We start from the raw sequence: 25751 nt of genomic DNA, 5'->3' as shown, positions 1-25751 counted from the left end.
ACGGGCTGCGTCGGGTCAAGGAGGCAGGGATGAGAGGAAGGGTTGGTCACGGGATGAGGCGAGGGGTGGGGAGATTTTGAAACTGGTAAAGTCCACAAAGTTCACTGCAGTTTTTCTTAAAACCATACCCATTTTAACAGAACATAATTTGAATGATGGATCAAAATTTTGGTTCTGCAACCATGAATTCCCAGTTTTGCTTGTCCTTTTTTTGAATTCATTCCTAGGTGTGAATGTTGCTGGTTAGAAAATAGAACGTAGAACATTACAGCACAGTACAGGCTCTTCGGCCCTCGATGTTGTGCCAACCTGTCATACTGATCTGAAGCCCATCTAACCTACAGTATTCAATGAACATCCGTATGCTTATACAACGACAACTTAAATATACCTAAAGTTGGCGAATCTACTACCGGTTAGACCAGTATTTGTTCTCAAAGACAACAACAAAAACAAAGTTCCTGGAAGAGCCCAGCAGGTCTGGCAGCATCCGTGAAGGGAAAAAAACGGAGTTAACGTTTTGGGTGACCCTTCTTCAGTTCCGAGCCGTTCCTCAGCAACTTTGCTTTTGTTCCCGATTTACAGTACCCACAGTTCTTTCAGTTTTTATTTGTTCTCAAAAGGGGCAGGGAACTACCTTCATGGTTGCAGGTACACCGCAGTGCAGGAGGGAGTTCCAGGATTTTGACTCAGTGACAGAGAAGACTGATAAAATTTCAAGTGAGGATGGCTGAGGGGGGAACTTGGAAAGTAATGGTATTGTCACTCAGCTGATATCTTTGTCAAAGAGATGTTAGCCAAGGGTTGAATGATGGTACTGATGAAGGAGACTTAAATTAGTTGTTACAATGAATTTTGGATATGGTATTTACGTTTACTGAGTACTAGCAATGTTAGATGTATGCTGATCAAGCAATCTGCTTCACCCTGGATGGTGTTGAGTTTCAAGTCTTGGTGCAGCCTGGTTTATAATCCATCACACTTCTGATTTGTGGCTTATGGATGATAGACAGGTTTTGGATAATTAGGAGGCATGTTACTGACTGCAGAATTACCAGCATTTGGCCTTCTCTTGTAGCCAATGTACTTACATACTGGTACACTAAGTTTCTGCAAGCAGCACAAAATTCTATTGCATAATAATCAGGACCCTATCAATGTAATGCTGGAAAATACAGTTACAATTGCAGCAATGAAATTACCCAAGCTAAGTACTCCAGGGATGCCACCGTCTTTCCTAAGCTTCCAGTCATGAACAAAGATACTTTTTAGTCATTCATCATTCTTTGTCATCTGTACAAGCACAAGTCCTACTAGAACGAAACAAAATCTTCTGATTTCCTTTTTATCACAAAGGAAACACAGAAGCTTACAATTAAAACCAACACCATCAGTATAATTTCAAAGCATCGGAACAATGCAATTTATTTTAATTAAAACATCAGTTTTATTTTTTTTTAAATTGGTGTTGTTATTTTTTATTAGGTTTTATTATTGGCATTTTTCAAAAGGTACAAAATCATAGAATCCCTACAGAGTGGAAGCAGGCCATTCAGCCCATCAAGACCACACCGACCCTCTAAACAGCATTCCATCCAGGCACAATCCCCTATCCTATTGCTGTAACCCTACATTTTCAGTTGTCTATTCTACCTAGACCCTCCATCCCTGAACACTATGGGTGATTTAGCATGGCCAATCCACCTAATCTGCAGGTTCAGACTGTGGGAGGAAACCCACGCAAACAAGGGGAGAATGTACAAATTCCACACAGACAGTCACGCAAGGGTGGATTCGAACCCAGTCTCTGGCGCGGTGAGGCAGCAGCGCTAACCACGGAGCCACTGTGCCGTCCTATGGATATGCCATTGTTTTAGTTAAGAGGCACATGTTTCCACAAGGATGATACAAAACAACCGAGTAGGATTTGACTGGATGGGGCGACATGGTGGGTCAGTGGTTGGCACTGGTGCCTCACAGCACAAGGGGACCTGGATTCGATTCCAGCATTGAGCAACTGTGTGTGGAGTTTGAACATTTGCCGTGGTTGCATGTGTTTCCTCTAGGTGTTCCAGTTTCCTCCCACAGTCAAAAGATGTGCAGGCTAGGTGGATCAGCCAAGGGAAATGCAGGGTTTCAGGGCTAGAGTTGTGGGGTGGGTCTGGTTGGGATGCTCTTTGGAGGGGCGGTGTGAACTCAATAGCTAAATAGCCTGCTTCCACACTGTAGAGATTCTATGATATTTGGCCACGATTTTGTGTAACTATGCTGCAAAGGTTGAGTGAAAGTCAAGGAAATGGATTTACATTTTCAAAAAAGTGTATTGCTGAATTTTATAAAACAATACTCATTGCAAGGCTAATGAAACAGTTTTATAAGGACAGCAGTGTTGCATTGAATCTTTTCTGTAACATAAAATGAATACACAAATGAGTGAAATTTGAAATAAAAGAAAAAAATAATACTGAAGAGGGCAGACAGTACCTGTGGAGTAAGCAAACCCCTAGCATTTCAGATTGATGACATTTTGCAGAATTGAAGGAGGAAACATTCATTGCCCCAAGAAGTGAAAAGAGCAAACCATATCCAAGTCCATTTCATGCTTGTCACAGATAAATCAATCACATTGCTACAACAAATTCATATTCAAACAACTTACCATCAGGAAGGTTTAAACACAACCAGTCTAAAGCAGAATGAAGATCTCCGCCAAAGATGACAGTATTCTTCATGGCTTCTTCAATGTCCTCTGCACGAAATGAAAATCCTTGCAAAGCTACATATAGATCCTGTGCAGACATTCAGTTAACAAGGCTGTTTCAACTTAAAAATCATTCTGTATATATTCAAACATCACAGAAAACTAAAATTGAATTTAAAATTCAGCTGAAAAGGTAACAGTGCAGTGGAAATACTTAGAACAAACACACAACACCAGTATCAAAGATCACAGTTAGAAGGTTAAAGATCATAAACTACAGAAATAAACATCATTTAAATCCCAAGAACGCTTTCCTGACCCAAGCATATTAAAAGTTATCCCTTGCTCAAACACAATTAGAATATTAAGAACATGAAATTTCTGTTCTTATAATCAACTCCTATTATATTCACACGAAGAACCTGTTTCCCACAATATACAGTCATGCCTGCCACTTTCCACAAGCCCAACAGTCCATGTGCCATAAATACTCACCATGGATTTATGGAACTGAAAAGCAATTTGCCATTAAATCAATTCATGTGCAAAAATAATGTATGTTTTGCTGAAAGTCAAGGAGTTTGACAAATCAACGTGTGTCTGGAACACAATGCCTTACACTTAGCATTAAAAAAAAAGAGGGTCTGGGCTATTTTATTAATATATTTTAAGGGGGTTTAGTCTGGTCCACAGCATGTCTTAACTGCAAGCACAACCGAAGAACTGCCTGAAGAGCTTGAAATATTTGCAAATAATGGCTCAAACAGCATTACCTGCAGTTTTTTAGCTGTGAGCCTTCCAGAGATGGTTCCCGATTTGCCTTGTTCTGTTTTGAATTGGTTAATCAGTCTTATAATCCTTTGTTCCAGGTCTGGTTTAATCACGACCTTTAAAATACAATTAGTTTGTTAATTTTAATACTTCTTAAGCGTAACAACACCAACAGATGCATATGTGTGCCTCAAGAACATACACATCTCTTCAGCAGATTTGACGTTTTTTTGATGCTCAAAGCATTTTAAATGCTCTCTATAATTGAAGGTGGCTAGTGCAATGCTGAGATGACAGGAAGGTTAAAAACCAAAGCAAATTTGATAATTGATATTCAATTAAATGAATTCGTTCTACAGGATAAAATTAAAAATAATTAAGAAAAGAGAGCAATAAATGTAAATATATCCAACTCTCCAGCAAATCAATGATTCGGACAGTAACAGAGAACTTAAAAAAACAGTTCTGTTAACCTTTCCCCTCCCCACAACCCCCAATAAAGTGGCATCAGCCCAACAAAAGCAGTTGATTGCCGAGTATCCAACGAGACCTATTATTTAAGTAACACCTTTCATGATTAAATGGGAGGATGACTGGAAAAGTGATAGTCACATAGGTTTAGAAACAAAACCAGAAATTGCTGGAAAAGCTTAGCAGGTCTGACAGCACCTGTAGAGAGAAAACAGAGTTGTTAAAGTTTTGGATCCAGTGACCCTCCTTCAGAACTGACAGTCCCAAGGAAATGTTTGGTATATATACCAGACCTGGGGTGGGGGGAGCAGGCGGTAGGAGAGTGAGGGGGGTGTGCAGGGTAGGTTAGAGGGTAACAAATAAACAATAGGTGGAATGGAGCCCAGAGAGAAAGAGAGAGTTGGGTAAACAAAGGAATTGGTTACGGTCAAGCTGAGAGAATGAATAGCTGCTAATGGAGGCCATTAGTGCTGACAAAATGGTGCTTGTGGCAGCAGTCTACGTCATGACAAAGCGTTGTGTTTGAGGACTGGGGTAATGACATGGGAAAAGGTACTCAGGCCCTCCAAGTATCAAATGCGATATCGAATCCAGAGGTTGCAGAGTTCCTAAGTGGAAACTGACATCTTGTTCTTAGAACTTGCGCAGATCTTTGCTGGAACATTTCAGCAAGCCCCAAGACCAAGATGTCAGCCAGGGATTGTTTAAAAACCAAGGTTCTTCTGGAGGTGGTGTTAGGATTCAAAAAGGTATAAAAAATTAGCACAAAGGCACTTTACCTGAATGCCATCGAGGAAGCAATGGCCTAGCAGTATTATCACTGGATTGTTATTCCAGAGTCCAAGGAAACGTTCTGGGGACCCAGGTTTGAATCCCACCACAGCAGACAGTGGAATTGGAATTCACTAAGTATCTGGGATTATGAGTCTAATGATGACCATGTATCCATTGCTGACTGTCAGAAAAAAACATCTGGGTTCACCAATGTCCTTACCTGGTCTGGCCTACACGTGACTACAGAACCACTGCAATAGGGATGGGCAGTAAATGCTGGCCTAGCCAGCAACGCCCTCATCTTGTGAATGAATAAAGAAAAACAAATAGAAAAAAATTTGAAACAAGATAAATGAGCTGACAGCACAAATCATTGCAAATGGGTATGATTCGGTGGCCATTAGCGAAGACATGGTTGCAGAATGGTCATGACTGTGAGTTAAATATCCAGGAATATCAAACTATTTAGAAGGACAGACAGGAAGCAAAAGGAGATGCTGTAGCTCTGATATTTAAAGATGTCATCAGAACAATAGTGAGAGATGATACCAATTCAACCGTTTTTCCCCATTGAACCTTGGTGGGTGGAAATTAGGAATAACAAGGGGAAAAATTCACTGAAAAGCATATTCTATATGCCACCAAATAATAACATCACAGTGGGGCAGGCAATAAACAAAGAAATAACTGGTGTGTATAAAAATGGTCCATCAATTATCAAGAGAGATTTTAATCAACATATTGATTGGTCAAACAATGTCAGTCCAGGGAGGAAGAGTTCATAGAATGTATCCACAACAGTTTCTTCGAACAGTCCGTAATGGAACCTACGCAGGAGCAAACTATCCTGGATTCTGTGTAATCAGACAGGAATAATTAACGGTCTCAGTTAGGGATCCTCTCAGAAGGAGAGATCACAGTATGGTTGAATTTAAAATACAGATGGAGGGTAAAAAGGTAAAATCCAGCATCTTTCATTTCAACAAAGGAGGAGTTGGTTGGGGAGACTGGGCGCAAAGACTATACAGTGGGAAATCTGAAGAACAGTGTAGGTCCTTCAAAGTTATTTTTCGTAGTGCTCAGCAAACATATATACCATTGAAAAGGAAGCTCTGTCGGACAGGAATAACCAGCCATGGATAACTAGGGAAATGGACAGGGGTATCAAATTGAAAGCTAGTGCATACAAAAATTAGTGGGAAACCAGAGGATGAGGAAATCTTTAAAAGGTCAATAGAAAGCCATAAAAAAAGCTACAAAGAAAGGTAAATTAGATTACAAGAGTAAACTAGCTCAGAATACAAAAACAGAGAGCAAAAATTTCAATAAATACATAACATGAAAAAGTGTGGTTAAGGTAGACATGGGTCCTTTCAAGCATGAGAAGGGGAGCTTAATAATGGGAAATAAAGATCCAGCCAACTCGTTGAACAGGTATTTTGTGTCAATCTTCACAGTGGAAGACAGAAACAACATGCCTCTAAGTGATGACAAGGTGGTTATGGCATGTGAGGACCAAGAAGTGATCATTATCTCTAAGGTAGTTTTGGACAAGCTAATGGGGTTAAAGGTAGACAATTCTCCGGGTCCTGATAGAATGCATCTCAGGGTACTGAAAGAGATGGCAGGGGAAAACAAATGCACTTGCGGTAACTGACCAAAATTTGCTGATTCTGGATGGCTCCAGCAGATTGGAAAACAGCAAATGTGACACCGCTGGTTCTACAAAAGAAGGAGGTAAACAAAAGGTGGATAACCATAGGCCCATTAGCTTAACTTCTATAGTGGGGAAAATGCTCAAATCTATAATAATAAGACCATAAGACATAGGAGCAGAAATTAGGCCATTTGGCCCATTATGACTGCTCTGCGATTCAATCGTGGCTGATAAGTTCCACAACCCCATTCTCCTGCTTTCTCCCCGTAACCCTTGATCCCCTTGACAGTCAAGAACCTATCTATTTCAGTGTTAAATATATTCAATGACCTGGCATCTACAGCCTTGTGTGGCAGTGAATTCCATAGATTCACCACACTCTGGCTGAAGAAGCTTCTCCTTATCTCCGTTTTAAAAGGTCTTCCCTTTACTCTAAGGCTGTGCCCTAGGGTCCTAGTCTGTCCCACCAATGGAAGCATCTTCCCAACATCCCACTTTGTCCAGGCCATTTAGTATTCTGAAAGTTTCAATTGGATTCCGCCCCACGCACCCCCTCCGCCCCCGCCCATCCTTCTAAGCTCCAAAGACTTTTGTCCCAGAGTCCTCAAACATTCCTCGTATGGTCAGCTTTTCATTCCTGGGACCATTCTCATGAACCTCCTCTGAACCCACTCCAGGGCCAGTACTTCCTTCCTGGGATATGGGGCGCAAAACTGCACACAATACACAAAATGTGGCCTGACTTGAGCCTTATAAAGCCTTAATAGTACATCCCTGCTTTTTTATTCAAGTCCTCTCAAAATAAATGCCAACACTGCATTTGCCTTCTTGACTACTGACTCAAAATAGAACAGGATAGGCCCTTCGGCCTACGACGTTGTGCCGAACTTTTACCCTAAACGTAAGGTCTATCTATTCTCCACCCTACCTTACACGATCATCCATATGCCTATCTCATAGTCGCTTAAATGCCCCTAATGAGGCCGACTCCATTACCCTCTCCGGCAATGCATTCCACGTCCCGACCACACTCTGAGTAGAGAACCTACCTCTGACCTCTCCCCTGTATCTACCTCCACTCACTTTAAACTTATGCCCCCTTGTAATAGCTACCTCCACCCTAGGAAAAAGTCTCTGCATGTCTACTCTATCTACACCTCTGATCATTTTGTACACTTCTATCAAGTCACCTCTCATCCTTCATCATTCTAAAGAGAAAAGCCCTAGCTCTCTCAACCTTTGCACCTAAGACCTTCCCTCCATTCCAGGCAACATCCTGGCAAATTTTCTCTGCACCTTTTCCAACACTCCGACATCTTTCCTGTAGAGGTGACCAAAACTGAACACAATACTCCAGATGTGGCCAAACCAGGCTTTTGTATAGCTAGAGCATAACTTCACGGATCTTGAACTAAATCCCTCTACTAATGAAAGCTAACACACCATACGCCTTCTTAACAACTCTATCCACCCAGGTGCCAGCTTTCAGGGAACTGTGAACATGAACCCCAAGATCCCTCAGCTCCTCCACACTGCCAAGAATCTTTCAGTTAACCCTGCATTCTGCTTTCAAGTTTGTCCTTCCAAAATAAATCATCTCATACTTTTCAGGGTTAAACTCCATCTGCCCAGCTCTGCATCCTATCAGTGTACCTTTGTAACCTAGAACAGCCCTCCGCACTATCCACAACCGTACCCATCTTTGCATCATCCACGAACTGACTAATCCACACTCCCACTCCTACATCTAAATCCCTTACAAAAATCATCAATAGAAGAGGACTCCAGGGCAGATCCTTGTGGTACACCACTCATAACTGAGCACCATGTTGAATATTTTCCATCCACTACCAGCTTTTGTCTTCTAAGGGTCAGCCAAATTTGAATCCAATCTGCCACATTCCCCCTCTCCCATGTCTCCTTACTTTCTGCATGAGCCTACCTTGGGGAACCTTATCAAACGCCTTACTTAGATTCCCTACAGTGTGGAAACAGGACCTATGGCCCAACAAGTCCACACCGCCCCTTGAAGCATCCCACCCAAACCCATTCCCCTATAACCCCACACACCCCTGAACACTATGGGCAATTTAGCATCGCCGATCCACCTAGCCTGCACATCTGTGGACTGTGGGAGGAAACCTGAGCCCCGGGAGGAAACCCATGCAGACACGGGGAGAACGGGCAAACTCCACACAGGCAGTCACCCGAGGCTGGAATCGAACCCGGGTCCCTGACGCTGTGAGGCTGCAGTGCTAACCACTTGAGCCACCATGCCGCCCCTATTTAAATGTATTAAATCGATTTAATCCACACTTAAATCCACATTTTCCACATCCACTGTTCTACCTTCATCCACATGTTTGGTCACCTCTTCTCAGAATTCAATAAGGTTCATAAGGCATGATCTATCCCTCACAAATTCATGCTGACTATCACAAATCAAACTGTGCCTATCCAAGCGATCCTAAATCCTCTCTCTCAGAACCCTTTCCAATAATATGCCCACCAACCTGCAAGTTTACCATGAGAGAATCCTGGACTAGAACTCACAAGTCTCTTTACACTTCAGACTTCTGAATTTTTTCCTATTGAGAAAAGGAAAGGGTTCTGAGAGAGAGGATTTAGGATCGCTTGGATAGGCACAGTTTGATTATTATTATTGGAAAGGGTTCTGAGAGAGAGGATTTAGGATCGCTTGGATAGGCACAGTTTGATTTGTGATAGTCAGCATGAATTTGTGAGGGATAGATCATGCCTTATGAACCTTATTGAATTTAGAAAATAGTTCATGCTCTCCTACATTGGTGAGACCAAACAGACTAAATGACAGATTTATGGAGCACCAGCACTCTGTACCCTATAATCAGCAACACCTTCTCGTTGCTAACTAGTTAAACACCCCCACCCCGCCAACACTCCCTGGATGACTTGTCCGTCCAGGGTATCCTCCAATGCCACAACGATGCCACACACAAACTGGAGGAACAACACCTCATATTCCAGCCTACAGCCCGATGGCCTACACGTAGAATTCACCTGTTTCAAAATCTCACCCCCCCCCCGGCCTCATCCCTTGTCCAACCCTCCCTCTCATAGACACCTCCTTAACGTGCCACTAACTATTCATCTCCTTCCCCACCCTTTCCAATGACTAATCCCCACTATCCCCTACTTGCATCCACCTATTGCCATCTCACCCATCTTCCTCCAGCCCCACTCTTCTTCCCACTATTTCCCAGCTTCCTTCCCCCTACCCAGTCCTGACAAAGGGTCTAGGCCCAAAACATTGACTGTACTGCTCCTCTGATGCTGCCTGCCCTGCTGTGTTCCTCCAGCTCCAGACCGTATTGAATAGTTTGCAGGTCGGCAGGTAATGAACTAGGCAGATGGAATATTGTCCATATTGCTTGAGGAATGGATTTTAAAAACACAGTTCTGCTGTAGCTGTACGGGTACTGCCAAGGCCACATTGTGGAGTATTGTGGACAGTTTTGGTCTCCTTACTTGAGAAAGGATGTACTGGCACCGGAGGGTGTGGATAGCGCGTTCATAGGTTGATTCCAGATTTGGGAATGTTGCCTTATGCGGAGAGATTGAGTAGACTGGGAGTGCTCTCATTGGAATTTAGACAAATGAGGGGGGACCTGAGACAAACACAAAATTGTGAAGGGAATAGCTAAAATAGAAGCAGGAAGGTTATTCCCACTGGTAGGTGAAACTAGAAGTAGGGGTTCGGCCTCAAAATGGAAGTTGATTTAGGACGAGGTTAAGGAGGAACTTCTTCAGCCAAATGGTTAAGATTCTGTGCAATTCCCTGCCCAGTGAAGCAACTGAGGCTACCTTGTTCAATGTTTTTAAGGTAAAGGCAGACTGATTTTTGAACAGTAAAGGAATTAAGGGTTACGATAAGTGGACGGCTAAGTGGAGCTGAGTCCATGAAAAGATTAGTCATGATCTTACTATATGGCAGAGCATGTTCGAGGGGCCAGATGGCCTACTCCTGCTTCTATTTCTTCAGTAATGTTCTTATGGAACACGGTTGTGTGTTGAAATGGCAGGCAACCAGATGCTCAGGGTCATTTCTGCAGACAGAACCTGGGAGTTCTGCCAAGTCTCTTTTCACAGGGGATTAAATAGTTAGGGGAAGAGACAGACATTTCTGTGGCCTCAGATGTGAATACAGGATGGCACGTGATCTCCCAGGTTAAGACCATAAGATCAAATAAGACACACAAAATAGGAACAGGAGTCGACCATTCAGCTCGAGTCTGCTGTGCCTTTCAATAGTACTATGGCTGATCTGGCATTCCATATGCCCACTTTACTCGTTTCCCCATAATCTTCAATTCCCATACTGATCAAGTATCTAACTCAGCTTTAAACAGGCACAAGAATCTGCCCACACAGCTCTCTGTGGCGAAGAGTTCTTATTGCTCACAACCCTCTGACAGGAGAAATTCCTCCTCATCTCGGTCTTAAATTGGCATTCCTTTATTCTGAGCAAGTAATGGCAGGATTTCACTGAGGGGTAGCAGGGCACTCTACTCGTGAGGGTAGGCAGCCAATAGCCATGATGCACATCAGCACGAAGTGGGAGATGAGTTTGAGGAGCCTGGAAAGAAACTAGCAAGCAGGACTTGAAAAAGGTAGCAGCCTCTAGATTACTCTCAGAGCTGCACAAAAGTGAATATAGAAAACAAAGAACAGATCAGATGAATGTTTAAAGAAATGATGCAGACAGGGAGGACCTTAGATTTTAGAGAACCTGAGGCTGGTTCTAGGGAAATGGAACTGGCACAGATCAGCATCCAAATAGAGCCAGGGCCAATGTGTTATTTAGCACATAAGTAGCACTGATATGGAAAAATAAGATATTAAATGGGTTCAAAGGAAGAGAGAATACACTTAGGTCTAAATTAGGTTTACCATGCACATCTGAGAATGCAGAATGTGGTAAATAATATTGATAAGCTTCAAGTACAAGTGACCATGTAGAACATAGAACATTACAGTACAGTACAGTACAGTACAGTACAGGCCCTTCGGCCCTCTATGTTGTGCAGACCTGTCATACCGATCTCAAGCCCATCCCACCTGCACTGTTCCATGCACGTCCATATGCTTGTCCAATGAGGACTTAAATGTACCTAAAGTTGGCGAATCTACTACCATTGCAGGCAAAGCATTCCATTCCCTTACTACTCTGAGTAAACAAACTACCTCTGACATCTGTCCTATATCTTTCACCCCTCAATTTCAAGCTATGCCCCCTCGTGCTCGCTGTCACCATTCTAGGAAAAAGGCTCTCCCTATCCACCCTATCTAACCCTCTGATTATTTTACATGTTTCAATTAAGTCACCTCTTAACCACCACCTCTCTAACGAAAACAGCCTCAAGTCCCTCAGCCTTTTCTCGTAAGACCTTCCCTCCATACCAGGCAACATCCTAGTAAATCCCCTCTGCACCCTTTCCAAAGCTTCCACATCCTTCTTATAATGCGGTGACCAGAACCGTACACAATACTCCAAGTGCGGCCGCACCAGAGTTCTGTACAGCTGCAGCATAACCTCTTGGTTCCGGAACTCGATCCCTCTATTAATAAAAGCTAAAACACTGTATGCCTTCTTAACAGCCCTGTCAACCTGGCTGCCAACTTTCAAGGATCTGTGTACATGGACACCGAGATCTCTCTGCTCATCTACACTACTAAGAATCTTACCATTAGCCCTGTACTTTGCCTTCTGGTTACACCTACCAAAGTGCATCACCTCACACTTGTCTGCATTAAACTCCATTTGCCACCTCTCAGCCCAGCTCTGCAGCTTATCTATGTCTCTCTGCAACCTACAGCATCCTTCGTCACTATCCATAACTCCACCGACCTTAGTGTCGTCTGCAAATTTACTAACCCATCCTTCTACGCCCTCATCCAGGTCATTTATAAAAATGACAAACAACAGTGGACCCAACACCGACCCTTGCGGTACACCACGAGTAACTGGTCTCCAGGGTGAACATTTCCCATCAACTACCACCCTCTGTCTTCTTTCAGCAAGCCAATTTCCAATCCAAACTGCTATATCTCCCACAATTCCATTCCTCCACATTTTGTACAAAAGCCTATTGTGGGGAACCTTATTGAACGCCTTGCTGAAATCCATATACACCACATCAACCGGTTTACACTCATCTACCCGTTTGGTCACCTTCTCAAAGAACTCAATAAGGTTTGTAAGACATGACCTTCCCTTCACAAAACCAAGCTGACTATCCCTAATCAATTTATTCTTTTCGAGATGATTATAAATCCTGTCTCTTATAACCTTTTCCAACACTTTACCAACAACTGAGGTAAGGCTCACTGGTCTATAATTACCAGGGTTGTCTCTACTCCCCTTCTTGAACAGGGGAACCACATTTGCTATCCTCCAGTCATCTGGCACTATTCCTGTAGACAATGATGAGTTAAAGATCAATGCCAAAGGCTCGGCAATCTCCTCTCTGGCTTCCCAGAGGACCCGAGGATAAATCCCATCCGGCCCAGGGGACTTATCTATCTTCACCCTCTGATGGATTTCTAATACCTCTTCCTTGTGAACCTCAATCCCACCTTGTCTAGTAGCTTGTATCTCAGTATTCTCCTCGAAAACATGGTCGTTTTCTCGAGTGAATACTGTTGAAAAATATTCATTTAGCACTTCCCCTGTCTCATCTGACTCCACACACAACTTACCGCTACTATCTTTGATTGGGCCTAATCTTACTTTCATCATGCTTTTATTCCTTAAATACCTACAGAAAGCCTTACGGTTTACCCTGATCCTATCCGCCAAAAACTTCTCATGTCTCCTCCTGGCTCTTCTGAGCTCTCTCTTTCCGTCTTTCCTGGCTACCTTATAGCCCTCAAGTGCCCTAACGTAGCCTTCACATCTCATCCTAACATAAGCCTTCTTCTTCCTCTTGAAGAGAGATTCCACCTCCTTCGTAAACCACAGCTCCCGCACTCTACAGCTTCCTCCTTGCCTGACAGGTACATACTTATCAAGGACACAAAGGAGCTTTTCCTTGAATAAGCTCCACATTTCTAATGTACCCATCCCCTGCAGTTTCTTTCCCCATCCTGTGCTCCTTAAATCTTGCCTAATCTCATTGTAATTGCCTTTCCCCCAGCTATAACTCTTGCCCAGTGGTATACACCTATCCCTTTCCATCACTAAAGTAAACATAACAGAATTGTGATTGCTATCACCAAAGTGCTCACCTACTTCCAAATCTAACACCTGGCCAGGCTCATTACCCAGTACTAAATCTAATGTGGCTTCGCCCCTTGTTGGTCTATCTACATACTGTGTCAGGAAGCCCTCCTGCACACACTGGACAAAAACTGACCCATCTATAGTACTTAAACTATCGTGTTCCCAGTCAATCCTTGGAAAGTTGAAGTTCCCCATGACAACTACCCTGTCTCTCTCACTCCTATCGAGAATCATCTTTGCTGTCTTTTCCTCTATATATCTGGAACTATTCGGAGGCCTATAGAAAACTCCCAACAGGGTGACCTCTCCTTTCAACAACAACAGGATCCTGACTCAAAACAAAAAGAACAGGGCTGGATAACAAACATTCCCAGGTACAAGATATTCAGGAATGCTAGGTCAGAAAAGCACGGAAGGGGCATAGCAATACTGACTGAAGAAAACATTGCAGTGCTAGAGAGGATGTCTTTGTGGTCAAGGACAGAATCTATTTGGTCGGAGGCAGGAAACAGAGGAAAGGTTATATTCCTGGATGTAATCTTTAGACTGAGAACTCTGCAGTACTATTAACATGAACAGAAAGCAATGAATTTCTGAAACATGCTCAAGAATTTTCTTGACTCTAAGTTTCCAGCCCATTGCGAAAGGAGGATTGAAACAAAAACAGAAATTGCTGGAAAAACTCAGTAGGTCTGACAACATCTGTGAAGAGAAATCAGTTCTGTGGAAGGGTCACCAGATCTGAAACATTAACTTTGATTTCTCTTCATAGATGCTGCCAGACTTGCTGAGCTTTTCCAGAAGCTTCTGTTTTGGTTTCAAGTTTAGAACATCTGCAGTTCTTTTGGTTTTTATTTCGTTGAGAAAGGAGGACTGTTGGTAAATTAGGTCCTGAGTGACAAACACATCAATTGTCATTACAAGATTGCTTTCGGAACAGTGTTATCATATAAAGACTTAAATTAGCTCTCTAAAGGACAAGGAAAAGCTAGAAATACTGAACTGAAGGACAGCAAATGTCAGTGGGTTGAGTGGAATTCTCCTAGATAACTGAAATGGAAGATTATTAGGTACAGATCATTAGCCTAAAAGATTGATAAGTCACCGAGACCAGGTCGGAGGCATTGGAAGATTCCAAAATAGGTCATGGTGCAAATAGCAGAGATACTGGCCATAATCTCCTGATCCTCCTTATGCTCAAAGATTATGCCAAAAAACTGCAAAACTCTTGTTCTAAAACATGTCCAAGAACAAAGCTAGCAACTATAGGCCAGTCGGTTTAACATCACTGGTAACAACGATTTTGTTCTTGATGATCTTTTCTACAATTAGCAGTCACTTGGGTAATTGCGGATTATTATGGAAAGCCATCACACATTTATTAAAGGTAAATCACATTTAATGAACAATTTTTTTTATGAAGGCCCAATAAGGGGTTGATGAGCGCAACCTAAGCACTGCAAGAACAGCACACAATCTAAGGCTTCTCTCGCAAGTAGTTCAGCTCTAGTTTCCCTGCCAGTGCTTGTCCACCACCCACAAGAAACACCCACAATGGGTGTGATGAAATACTCTCCATTTGCATAGTGGAGTGCAGCTCCAACAACACAAGCAGCTCAATACCATCCAGGACAAAACATCCAATATGACTGACACCTTATCCACCATCTTCAATATTTCACTCCCTTCATCACTAGTATACAGTTAGCAGCAGTGTGCACCATCTAGATGGCACACAAGGTACACTGGAATAACTCACCAAAGCTCATATGACAATATCCCATGGTCTCTGCCACATAGGACAACAGCAGCAGACACACGAGAATACCACCACCCTACTAAGTTCCACTGCAAGTTGCATACCATCTTAAACTATACTTGCTGAAATGCTGTATGACTATGACTCTAAATCACCTTTCTATCACTGATGCCATGTCAAAATCATGGAACTTGATTCCCAACACTACTGTAGGTATCCTTGCACCTCAAGAAGGTCGCTTATGATCTTCTTCTATGGGATGGGTAATAAATGGTCTAGCCAGCACCACCTATATCCTACGAATATTTCGAATAATAACACAAAAATTAAATTCAAGCTGATGATTACCTTAGGAATGGATCTATCCAAATTCCCAGCAGTATTCAATTCGTTAGAGGTGGTTGTGCTAAAACTATATGTCTTTGGACCTAAAAATGAAGAGCAGAAAACAATTAGATGAACTCAGAAAATAAGGCCAGTGGACATGATTTCACCCACAACTGTGTCCCTGAAGATGTAATATACTAGTACAACACATTTCATGCCATTTGTTACGACAAATGTAAAAGTGAAGGAACCTGCCAACAACCTAAAATTGTGGCCTCAATGACTGCAGCTCCGCAAGTGAGAATGAATTAACTAATTCAACGTTAAATAAGACTGTTTAAGCCTTAAAAGAAGTATAGATCGACATTTTAGCAGCAATGAATAACGGCAGAAAAAATGCTGCCATTTTCATCTTCACCTTTCATGAATTATCTTAAGGGCACAACCAATTCCACACACCATTTCATTCATTACATGTTTAATGTTCATCGCCTGGTGCATAGACATCAAAAAAAACAGTAAAGTGACTCAAAAATAAAACAGATGTTAACAAAACTGTATTTCTGCTGCAAAGTGCACAATGCACTTTTTATACTTGGTATGTTTCATGAGGGCCCACATCATTGTTACCTGGAGCCATAAGGAATAATGTGACAAATTTTAGAGCATTCTTACTTTATCACACTATTTCTCAAGTATAACGACTGGTTGTGCATTTAAAAAAAAGGTTCAATAGAAACTTTCTTCCAACATGTACTGTATACATCAAAATTTTGGATGATTAAAACCTTTCCGATTAACACCCATTATAAATCAAATTCATAATTTACAAGGTTTTGCAGGAACGTAACCCTTGCAATGTGTGATTTTGTGCAGTATAGAGTTTAGTCCTTATCAACTGCACAATCACTAAATTTACCAACCAGTGTCGGATGCTTTGTTGGTTTAACATATTAAAACTGAACATTCAAAACAGGTTTCATGGTGTTGTGTCAGTACAAAAGGAGTCTTAACAGAAAGAACTTGGAAAATGGACCTCACAGCACAAACTAACACTCAGGTTATTTGACTGAATACAAGCACCATCTCAATTTATGCTTACCTTGTCTGATCACGTTCTGAATTTTCTCAAGCCATCCAGAACAGTGTATCGCAAGCAGCATTACTTATCACTGAGTTGCCCACTATCAACAGACTCTGTCACCATTGGCCAGCCACGTAAATGCAGTGGCAGTAACAGCAGGTCAGATGCTAACAGCCCTGGAGCAAACAACTTCCTCCTGACTACCTGAAGACAGTCCGCCATCTGCAAAGGCTCCTGTAAAGATTGTGATGGAAAACTTTCCACTTGCCTTGATGGGTGCACCCTCAGCAACAATCAAGAAGCTCAACACCATCTCGAACAAAGAGCTGATTTGGATTGGCACTCTGCATCATTTTTGACATTTTCTTAATCCGTTCTTACTTAGTGGCAGCACTGTGCACCATATATACTCTAACAAAGATAATGGGAACTGCAGTTGCTGGAGAATCCAAGATAACACAGTGTGAAGCTGGATGAACACAGCAGGCCAAGCAGCATCTCAGGAGCACAAAAGCTGACGTTTCGGGCCTAGACCCTTCATCAGAGAGGGGGATGGGGAGAGGTGCAGGTGAACATCTGCTTAATGTGGAAAGTCATCAATGTGGTATACCGTATCCACTGTAGCCGGTGTGGCTTCCTCTACATTGGAGACACCAAGCGGAGGCTTGGGGACTGCTTTACAGAACACCTCTGCTCGGTTCGCAATAAACAACTGCACCTCCCAGTCGCGAACCATTTTAACTCCCACTCCCATTCCTTAGACATGTCCATCATGGGCCTCCTGCAGTGCCACAATGATGCCACCCAAAGGTTGCAGGAACAGCAACTCATATTCCGCTTGGGAACCCTGCAGCCCAATAATATCAATGTGGACTTCACAAGCTTCAAAATCTCCCCTTTCCCCCACTGCATCCCAAAACCAGCCCAGCTCATCCCCTCCCCCCCACTGCATTCCAAAACCAGCCCCGCCTCCCCGCCTCCCTCTGTTATTCCTCTCACCCATCCCCTCCTCCCACCTCAAGCCGCACCTCCATTTCCTACCTACTAACCTCATCCTGCTCCTTGAGGTGTCCGTCTTCCCTGGACTGGCCTATCCCCTCCCCACCTATACTCTCCTCTCCACCTTCGGTCCGCCTCCTGCTCTGTCCCTATTTATTCCAGAACCCTCTCCCCATTCCCCTCTCTGATGAAGGGTCTAGGCCCAAAACGTCAGCTTGTGCGCTCCGGAGATGCTGCTTGGCCTGTGTTCATCCAGCTTCACACTGTGTTATCTTATACACTTACAAAGGCAGGGTTTGAAGAAAATACTTTCAGTCAAGTGAAAACATTTTAGGGAGGTTGAAATTCACCTTTGCCCATCATCATACTATCGCAGCTGCTGCAAAGATATTTTCTGTTAAAACCCATCCTCAAACACCAACCTCTGCGTAAAAAACTTGCCTCGTACATCACCTTTAAATCTTGCCCTCGCACCTTAAACCCATGGTCACTGGTAACTAGTTCTTCCACCTTGGGAAAAAGCTTCTGACTGTCCACGCCCTTCATAATCTTGTCGACATCTATCATGTCCCCCCTCAAATTCAGTCATTCCAGCGAGAACAACCCAAGTTTCTCCAAACTGTCCTCACAGTTATGCCCTCCATACTAGGCAACAACCTGGTAAGTCTTCTCTGTACCCTCTCCGAAGCCACCACATCTTTCTAATAGATAAGAGATAATGGGAACTGCAGATGCTGGAGAATCCAAGATAACAAAGTGTGAAGCTGGATGAACACAGCAGGCCAAGCAGCATCTCAGGAGCACAAAGGCTGACGTTTCGGGCCTAGACCCTTCTGATGAAGGATCGAGGACCGAAACGTCAGCTTTTGTGCTCCTGAGACGCTGCTTGGCCTGCTGTGTTCATGCAGCTCCACACTTTGTTATCTTGGATCAGAAATTGGCTTGCTGAAAGAAGACAGAGGGTGGTAGTTGATGGGAAATGTTCATCGTGGAGTCCAGTTACTAGTGGTGTACCACAAGGGTTGGTGTTGGGTCCACTGCTGTTTGTCATTTTTATAAATGACCTGGATGAGGGCGTAGAAGGATGGGTTAGTAAATTTGCAGATGACACGAAGGTCGGTGGAGTTGTGGATAGTGACGAAGGATGCTGTAGGTTGCAGAGAGACATAGATAAGCTGCAGAGGTGGGCTGAGGGATGGCAAATGGAGTTTAATGCAGACAAGTGTGACGTGATGCACTTCGGTAGGAGTAACCGGAAGGCAAAGTACTGGGCTAATGGTAAGTTTTTTGATCGTGTAGATGAGCAGAGAGATCTCGGTGTCCATGAACGAAGACGCTTGAAAGTTGCCACCCAGGTCAACAGGGCTGTTAAGGCGGCATACAGCGTTTTAGCTTTTATTAATAGCGGGATCGAGTTCCGGAACCAAGAGGCTATGCTGCAGCTGTACAAAACTCTGGTGTGGCCGCGCTTGGAGTATTGCGTACAGTTCTGGTCACTGCATTATGAGAAGGATGTGGAAGCTTTGGAAAGGGTGCAGAGGAGATTTACTAGGATGTGGCCTGGGATGGACGGAAGGTCTTACGAGGAAAGGCTGAGGGACTTGAGACTGTTGTTTTTATAGAACATAGAACATTACAGCAGAATACAGGCCCTTCGGCCCTCGATGTTGTGCCGATCTGTCATACCGATCTCAAGCCCATCTCACCTACACTATTTCATGTACGTCCATATGCTTGTCCAATGACGACTTAAATGTACCTAAAGTTGGCGAATCTACTACCGTTGCAGGCAAAGCGTTCCATTTCCCTTTCTACTCTCCGAATAAAGAGAAGGTTGAGAGGTGACTTAATTGAGACATATAAAATAATCAGAGGCGTGGATAGGGAGAGCCTTTTTCCTAGGATGGTGACGGGAAGCACGCGGGCGCATAGCTTTAAATTGAGGGGTGAAAGATATCGGACAGATATCAGAGGTAGTTTCTTTACTCAGAGAGGAGTAAGGGAATGGAACGCTTTGCCTGCAACGGTAATAGATTCGCCAACTTTAAGTACATTTAAGTCATCATTGGACAAGCACGTGGACGTACACGGAGTAGTATAGGTGAGATGGGCTTCAGATCGGTATGACAGGTCGGCGCAACATCGAGGGCCGAAGGGCCTATACTGTGCTGTAATGTTCTATGTTCTAAGTCCACACTGACCCTCAGAACATCCCACCTAGACCCATCCCCCTATAACCCACCTAATCCACTCATCCCTGAATACTATGGACAATTTAGCATGGCCAATCCACCTAGTTTGCACATCTTTGACTGTGGGAAGAAACCAGAGCACCCAGAGGAAACCCACACAGACACAGGGAGGATGTGCAAACTCCACATAGACAGTTGCCCGAGAGTCGAATCGAACCCAGGACCCTGGTGCAGTGAGGTAGCATCGCTAACCACTGAGCTGCCCTATATGACGCTACACAACTAGGGACAACTGCTTAAAAGCCACGAATTTGATTTTTTTGATTTCATTTATTATTGTCACATGTACCAAGATACAGCAAAAAGTATAGTTTTGCATGCTATCCAGGAAAATCATACTTTGCCTAATTACATCAGGATAATAGAACAGAACTAGAGTGTTACAGTTACAGAGAAAGATGAACCTTAATGTATGGGAGGAAAATTCAAAAGTCTGATAACAGCAGTGAAGAAGCTGTTCTTGAATCTGTTGGTGTACGTTTTCAAACTGTTGCATCTTCTTCCTGATGGAAGAAGGTGGAAGACACTATAATCAAAAAAAAGGAAAAAAAAAGTTCTTTTTGAGGCTTATGATTTGTCTGACAAAAATTTAGAAACAAAGATACAAAAGCTTAAAACACATGTACAACAGGGTCAAGAACATCTTCTTCACTGTTATTTGGGTACTAAACGGACCTTTTTAATTTCAAATCTAATGTTGATTTCACTCTTTGTGGATGAGTTTGCTCGCTGAGCTGGAAGGTTAGTTTTCAGACGTTTCATCACCATTCCAGGTAACATCATCAGTGAGCCTCCGGTGAAGGGCTGGTGTTATGTCCTGCTTTCTATTTATCTGTTTAGGTCTCCTTGGGTTGGTGATGTCATTTCCTGTTCTTTTTCTCAGGGGATGGTAGATTGATTTGGAGCCAATGTGTTTGTTGATTGAGTTCCGGTTGGAATGCCATGCTTCTCGGAATTCTCGTGCGTGTCTCTGTTTGGCTTGTCCTAGGATGGACGTTTTGTCCTTCCTCATCCGTATGTAAGAATTCTAGTGATAGTGGGTCATGTCGTTTTGTGGCTAGTTGATGTTCATGTATCCTGGTGGCTAGCTTTCTGCCTGTTTGTGCAATGTAGTGTTTGTCACAGTTCTTGCAAGGTATTTTGTAGATGACGTTCGTTTTGCTTGTTGTCTGTGTAGGGTCTTGGAAGTTCATTTGCTGCTGTTTCAGTGTGTTGGTGGGTTCGTGGGCTACCCTGATGCCAAGAGGTCCAAGTAGTCCGGCAGTCATTTCGGACATGTCTTTGACGTAGGGGAGAGTGGTTATGGTTTCTGGGCCCGTTTTGTCTGTTTGTTTGGGTTTGTTGCTGAGAAATCGGCAAAACAGAGTCCACGGATTTCTCAGCAACAAACCCAAACAAACAGACAAAACGGGCCCAGAAACCATAACCACTCTCCCCTACATCAAAGACATTTCCAAAATGACTGCCAGACTACTTGGACCTCTTGGCATCAGGGTAGCCCACAAACCCACCAACACACTGAAACAGCAGCTAATGAACTTAAAAGACCCTACACAAACAAGCAAAACGAACGTCATCTACAAAATACCTTGTAAGAACTGTGACAAACACTACATTGCACAAACAGGCAGAAAGCTTGCCACCAGGATACATGAACATCAGCTAGCCACAAAACGACATGACCCACTATCACTCGTATCCTTACATACAGATGAGGAAGGACACCACTTTGATTGGGACAAAACATCCATCCTAGGACAAGCCAAACAGAGACACGCACGAGAATTCCTAGAAGCATGGCATTCCAACCGGAACTCCATCAACAAACACACTGGCTCCAAATCAATCTACCATCCTCTGAGAAAAAGAACAGGAAATGCTATCACCAACCCAAGGAAACCTAAACAGATAAATAGAAAGCGGGACATAACACCAGCGCTTCACCGGAGGCTCACTGATGATGTTACCTGGAATGGTGATGAAACATCTGAAAACTAACCTTCCAGCGCAGCGAGCAAACTCACATCCAAAACCTCAACCGGAGCTACAAATCTTCTCAAAACTCACTATCACTCTTTGTGTTGAGGAAGTATTGCGAACCGAGTGGAGGTGTTCTGCAAAGCGGTCCCCAAGCCTCCGCTTGGTTTCCCCAATGTAGAGGAAGGCACACCGGGTAGAATGGATACAGTATGCCACATTGGCAGATGTGCAGGTGAACGTCTGCTTAATATGGAAAGTCATCTTGGGGCCTGGGATAAGGGTGAGGGAGGTGGTGTGGGGGCAAGTGTAGCATTTCCTGCGGTTCAGGTTCTTCAAGGACCGCAACTTTCCCCCCACAGTGGTCGAGAACGCCCTTGACCGCGTCTCCCGCAACACATCCCTCACACCCCACCCCCGCCACAACCACCCCCAGAGGATCCCCCTCGTTTTCACACACCACCCCACCAACCTCCGGATACAACGCATCATCCTCCAACACTTCCGCCATCTACAATCCGACCCCACCACCCAAGACATTTTTCCATCCCCACCCTTGTCTGCTTTCCGGAGTGATCACTCTCTCTGTCACTCCCTTGTTTGCTCCACACTGCTCTCCAAGCCCACCACACCCGGCACCTTCCCCTGCAACCGCAGGAAACGCTACACTTGCCCCCACACCTCCTCCCTCACCCCTATCCCAGGCCCCAAGATGACTTTCCATATTAAGCAGAGGTTCACCTGCACATCTGCCAATGTGGTATACTGTATCCATTGTACCCGGTGTGGCTTCCTCTACATTGGGGAAACCAAGCGTAACTTGGGGACCGCTTTGCAGAACACCTCCTCTCGGTCCGCCAAAACAACTGCACCTCCCAGTCGCGAACCATTTCAACTCTCATAGAACATAGAACATAGAACAGTACAGCACAGAACAGGCCCTTCAGCCCACAATGTTGTGCCGACCATTGATCCTCATGAATGCACCCTCAAATTTCTGTGACCATATACATGTCCAGCAGTCTCTTAAATGACCCCAATGACCTTGCTTCCACAACTGCTGCTGGCAACGCATTCCATGCTCCCACAACTCTCTGCGTAAAGAACCTGCCTCTGACATCCCCTCTATACTTTCCTCCAAACAGCTTAAAACTATGACCCCTCGTGCTAGCCATTTCTGCCCTGGGAAACAGTCTCTGGCTATCAACTCTATCTATGCCTCTCATTATCTTGTATACCTCAGTTAGGTCCCCTCTCCTCCTCCTTTTCTCCAATGAAAAGAGACCGAGCTCAGTCAACCTCTCTTCATAAGATAAGCCCTCCAGTCCAGGCAGCATCCTGGTAAACCTCCTCTGAACCCTCTCCAAAGCATCCACATCTTTCCTATAATAGGGCGCCCAGAACTGGATGCAGTATTCCAAGTGCGGTCTAACCAAAGTTTTATAGAGCTGCAACAAGATGTCACGACTCTTAAACTCAATCCCCCTGTTAATGAAAGCCAAAACACCATATGCTTTCTTAACAACCCTGTCCACTTGGGTGGCCATTTTAAGGGATCTATGTATCTGCACACCAAGATCCCTCTGTTCCTCCACGCTGCCAAGAATCCTATCGTTAATCCTGTACTCAGCTTTCAAATTCGACCTTCCAAAATGCATCACCTCGCATTTATCCAGGTTGAACTCCATCTGCCACCTCTCAGCCCATCTCTGCATCCTGTCAATGTCCCGCTGCAGCCTACAACAGCCCTCTGCACTGTCAACGACACCTCCGACCTTTGTGTCGTCTGCAAACTTGCTGACCCATCCTTCAATCCCCTCGTCCAAGTCATTAATAAAAATTACAAACAGTAGAGGCCCAAGGACAGAGCCCTGTGGAACTCCACTCACCACTGACTTCCAGGCAGAATATTTTCCTTCTACTACCACTCGCTGTCTTCTGTTGGCCAGCCAATTCTGTATCCAAGCAGCTAAGTTCCCCTGTATCCCATTCCTCCTGACCTTCTGAATGAGCCTACCATGGGGAACCTTATCAAATGCCTTACTGAAGTCCATATACACCACATCCACAGCTCGACCCTCATCAACTTTTCTAGTCACATCCTCAAAAAACTCAATAAGGTTTGTAAGGCATGACCTACCCCTCACAAAGCCGTGTTGACTGTATTTGATCATCTCCCTCCCATTCTTTAGATGACATGTCCATCATGGGCCACCTGCAGTGCCACAATGATGCCATCCGAAGGTTGCAGGAACAGCAACTCATATTCCGCTTGGGAACCCTGCAGCCCAATGATATCAATGTGGACTTCACCAGTTTCAAAATCTCCCCTTCCCCCACCGCATCCCAAAACCAGTCCAGTTCATCCCCTCCACCCACTGCATCCCAAATCCAGCCCAGCCTGTCTCTGCCTCCCTAACCTCTTCTTCCTCTCACCCATCCCCTCCTCCCACCTCAAGCCACACCTCCATTTCCTACCTACTAACCTCATCCCTCCTCCTTGACATGTCCATCTTCCCTGAAGTGACCTCTCCCCTCCCTACCTATCTTCTTTTCTCACCATCTTCCGTCCACCTCCCCTCTCTCCCTAATTATTCCAGAGCCCTCACCCCATCCCCCTCTCTGATGAAGGGTCTAGGCCCGAAACGTCAGCTTTTGTGCTCCTGAGATGCTGCTTGGCCTGCTGTGTTCATCCAGCTTCACACTTTATCTACTATCACTCTGTGTGCCTTCTTGGCAGCAGTAAATTTGGGCTCCTCAATCAGTTCAATCACCATACAATCCTGGTACATGATCTGCTTGTACTGTATGCAAAACAAGACTTCTCACTGTACTTAGGCACATGCAACAATAATGAATCAAATCATTTTTATCTTCGGTCTATCACCACCTTCCAGGCACATCACCGAGTCCATAAGAACGGCTTTATTCAGTCACTCAACCTCCCAGTGTGTTTGCTTGGTGACCTGTTCCGAGAAAGGGTCATCAGACCCGATGCATTTTTCTTCCCAGATGCTGGCAGACCTGCTGAGGTTTTGCCAGCAACTTTGTTTTTATTCCAGTGGGTTTGCTGGCGGATCCGAAGAAGCATCCCATTTGCGACAATTTGTTGAAACCTGTGCACAGCGACCGGGAACGCGATGAGCAGCCCAGTCGACAGAAAGCAGCAACATTCAGACAGGGTGAGGGGTCGGGGAACCAGACGACGGGGACCGCCCGCACCAGTACATCACCTGTTTTAACTTTACCCTCCTTAGCGCTGGGTTTGGCAGCCGCCGGCCGCAGGCTCTGGTTTTTCTTCTCGCCAACGGGCTGCGCTCCATCTGGACGCGGGAGTCGGGCCGCTGCTGTCGCCGCCACCGCGGCGGCCTCTGTTCGCTTCTTCTTCTTTCCCCTCATTGGGTCTCCCGCAAGCGGCTAGAAAACGTTAACGGCAGGCGCTCGCGCTCGGAGGAAAAGAGAGAGCCGGTTAAAGCGCAACACGCATGCGTCTGACTGCGGTACAAGTCGTCGAGAGGAAATGGCGTCGCCGGCACTGGAGCGTTTTGATCGTCACGCTCGACTCTGCGCCTGATTTGGGCTCGGGATGGACGATAAAACGTTGCTGTAGAGTTTGGCGTGTGACCAACTCAAAACAGTGTCGTTTTCATTGATCAGCACCCGCAATGTTCTGGGAGCTGTATCCAATCTTGGAAAAGGACCGTTTTACCCACACCGT

The 25751-nt window shown here is 44.4% G+C and overlaps 1 protein-coding gene across 1 annotated transcript in view; it reads right to left on the bottom strand.

Annotated features, from left to right (window-relative positions):
• Positions 1–25751, bottom strand: part of dhx29 (DEAH (Asp-Glu-Ala-His) box polypeptide 29) — a 126892-nt gene extending 101141 nt beyond the window's left edge. The window contains exons 1-4 of the mRNA XM_048541874.2: positions 25267–25751; positions 15743–15822; positions 3475–3588; positions 2660–2789 (exon numbers count right to left, since the gene is read on the bottom strand). Coding sequence (XP_048397831.1) covers positions 2660–2789; positions 3475–3588; positions 15743–15822; positions 25267–25432 — 490 coding nt within the window. The 5' untranslated portion in view covers positions 25433–25751. The remainder of the gene's footprint in view (positions 1–2659; positions 2790–3474; positions 3589–15742; positions 15823–25266) is intronic.

The sequence above is a fragment of the Stegostoma tigrinum genome, chromosome 1, assembly GCF_030684315.1.
Source record: "Stegostoma tigrinum isolate sSteTig4 chromosome 1, sSteTig4.hap1, whole genome shotgun sequence".
NCBI classification, from domain to species: Eukaryota; Metazoa; Chordata; class Chondrichthyes; order Orectolobiformes; family Stegostomatidae; genus Stegostoma; species Stegostoma tigrinum.
The sequence above is the reverse complement of the archived record's forward strand: the minus strand, read 5'-3'. Positions and strand labels throughout refer to the sequence as shown.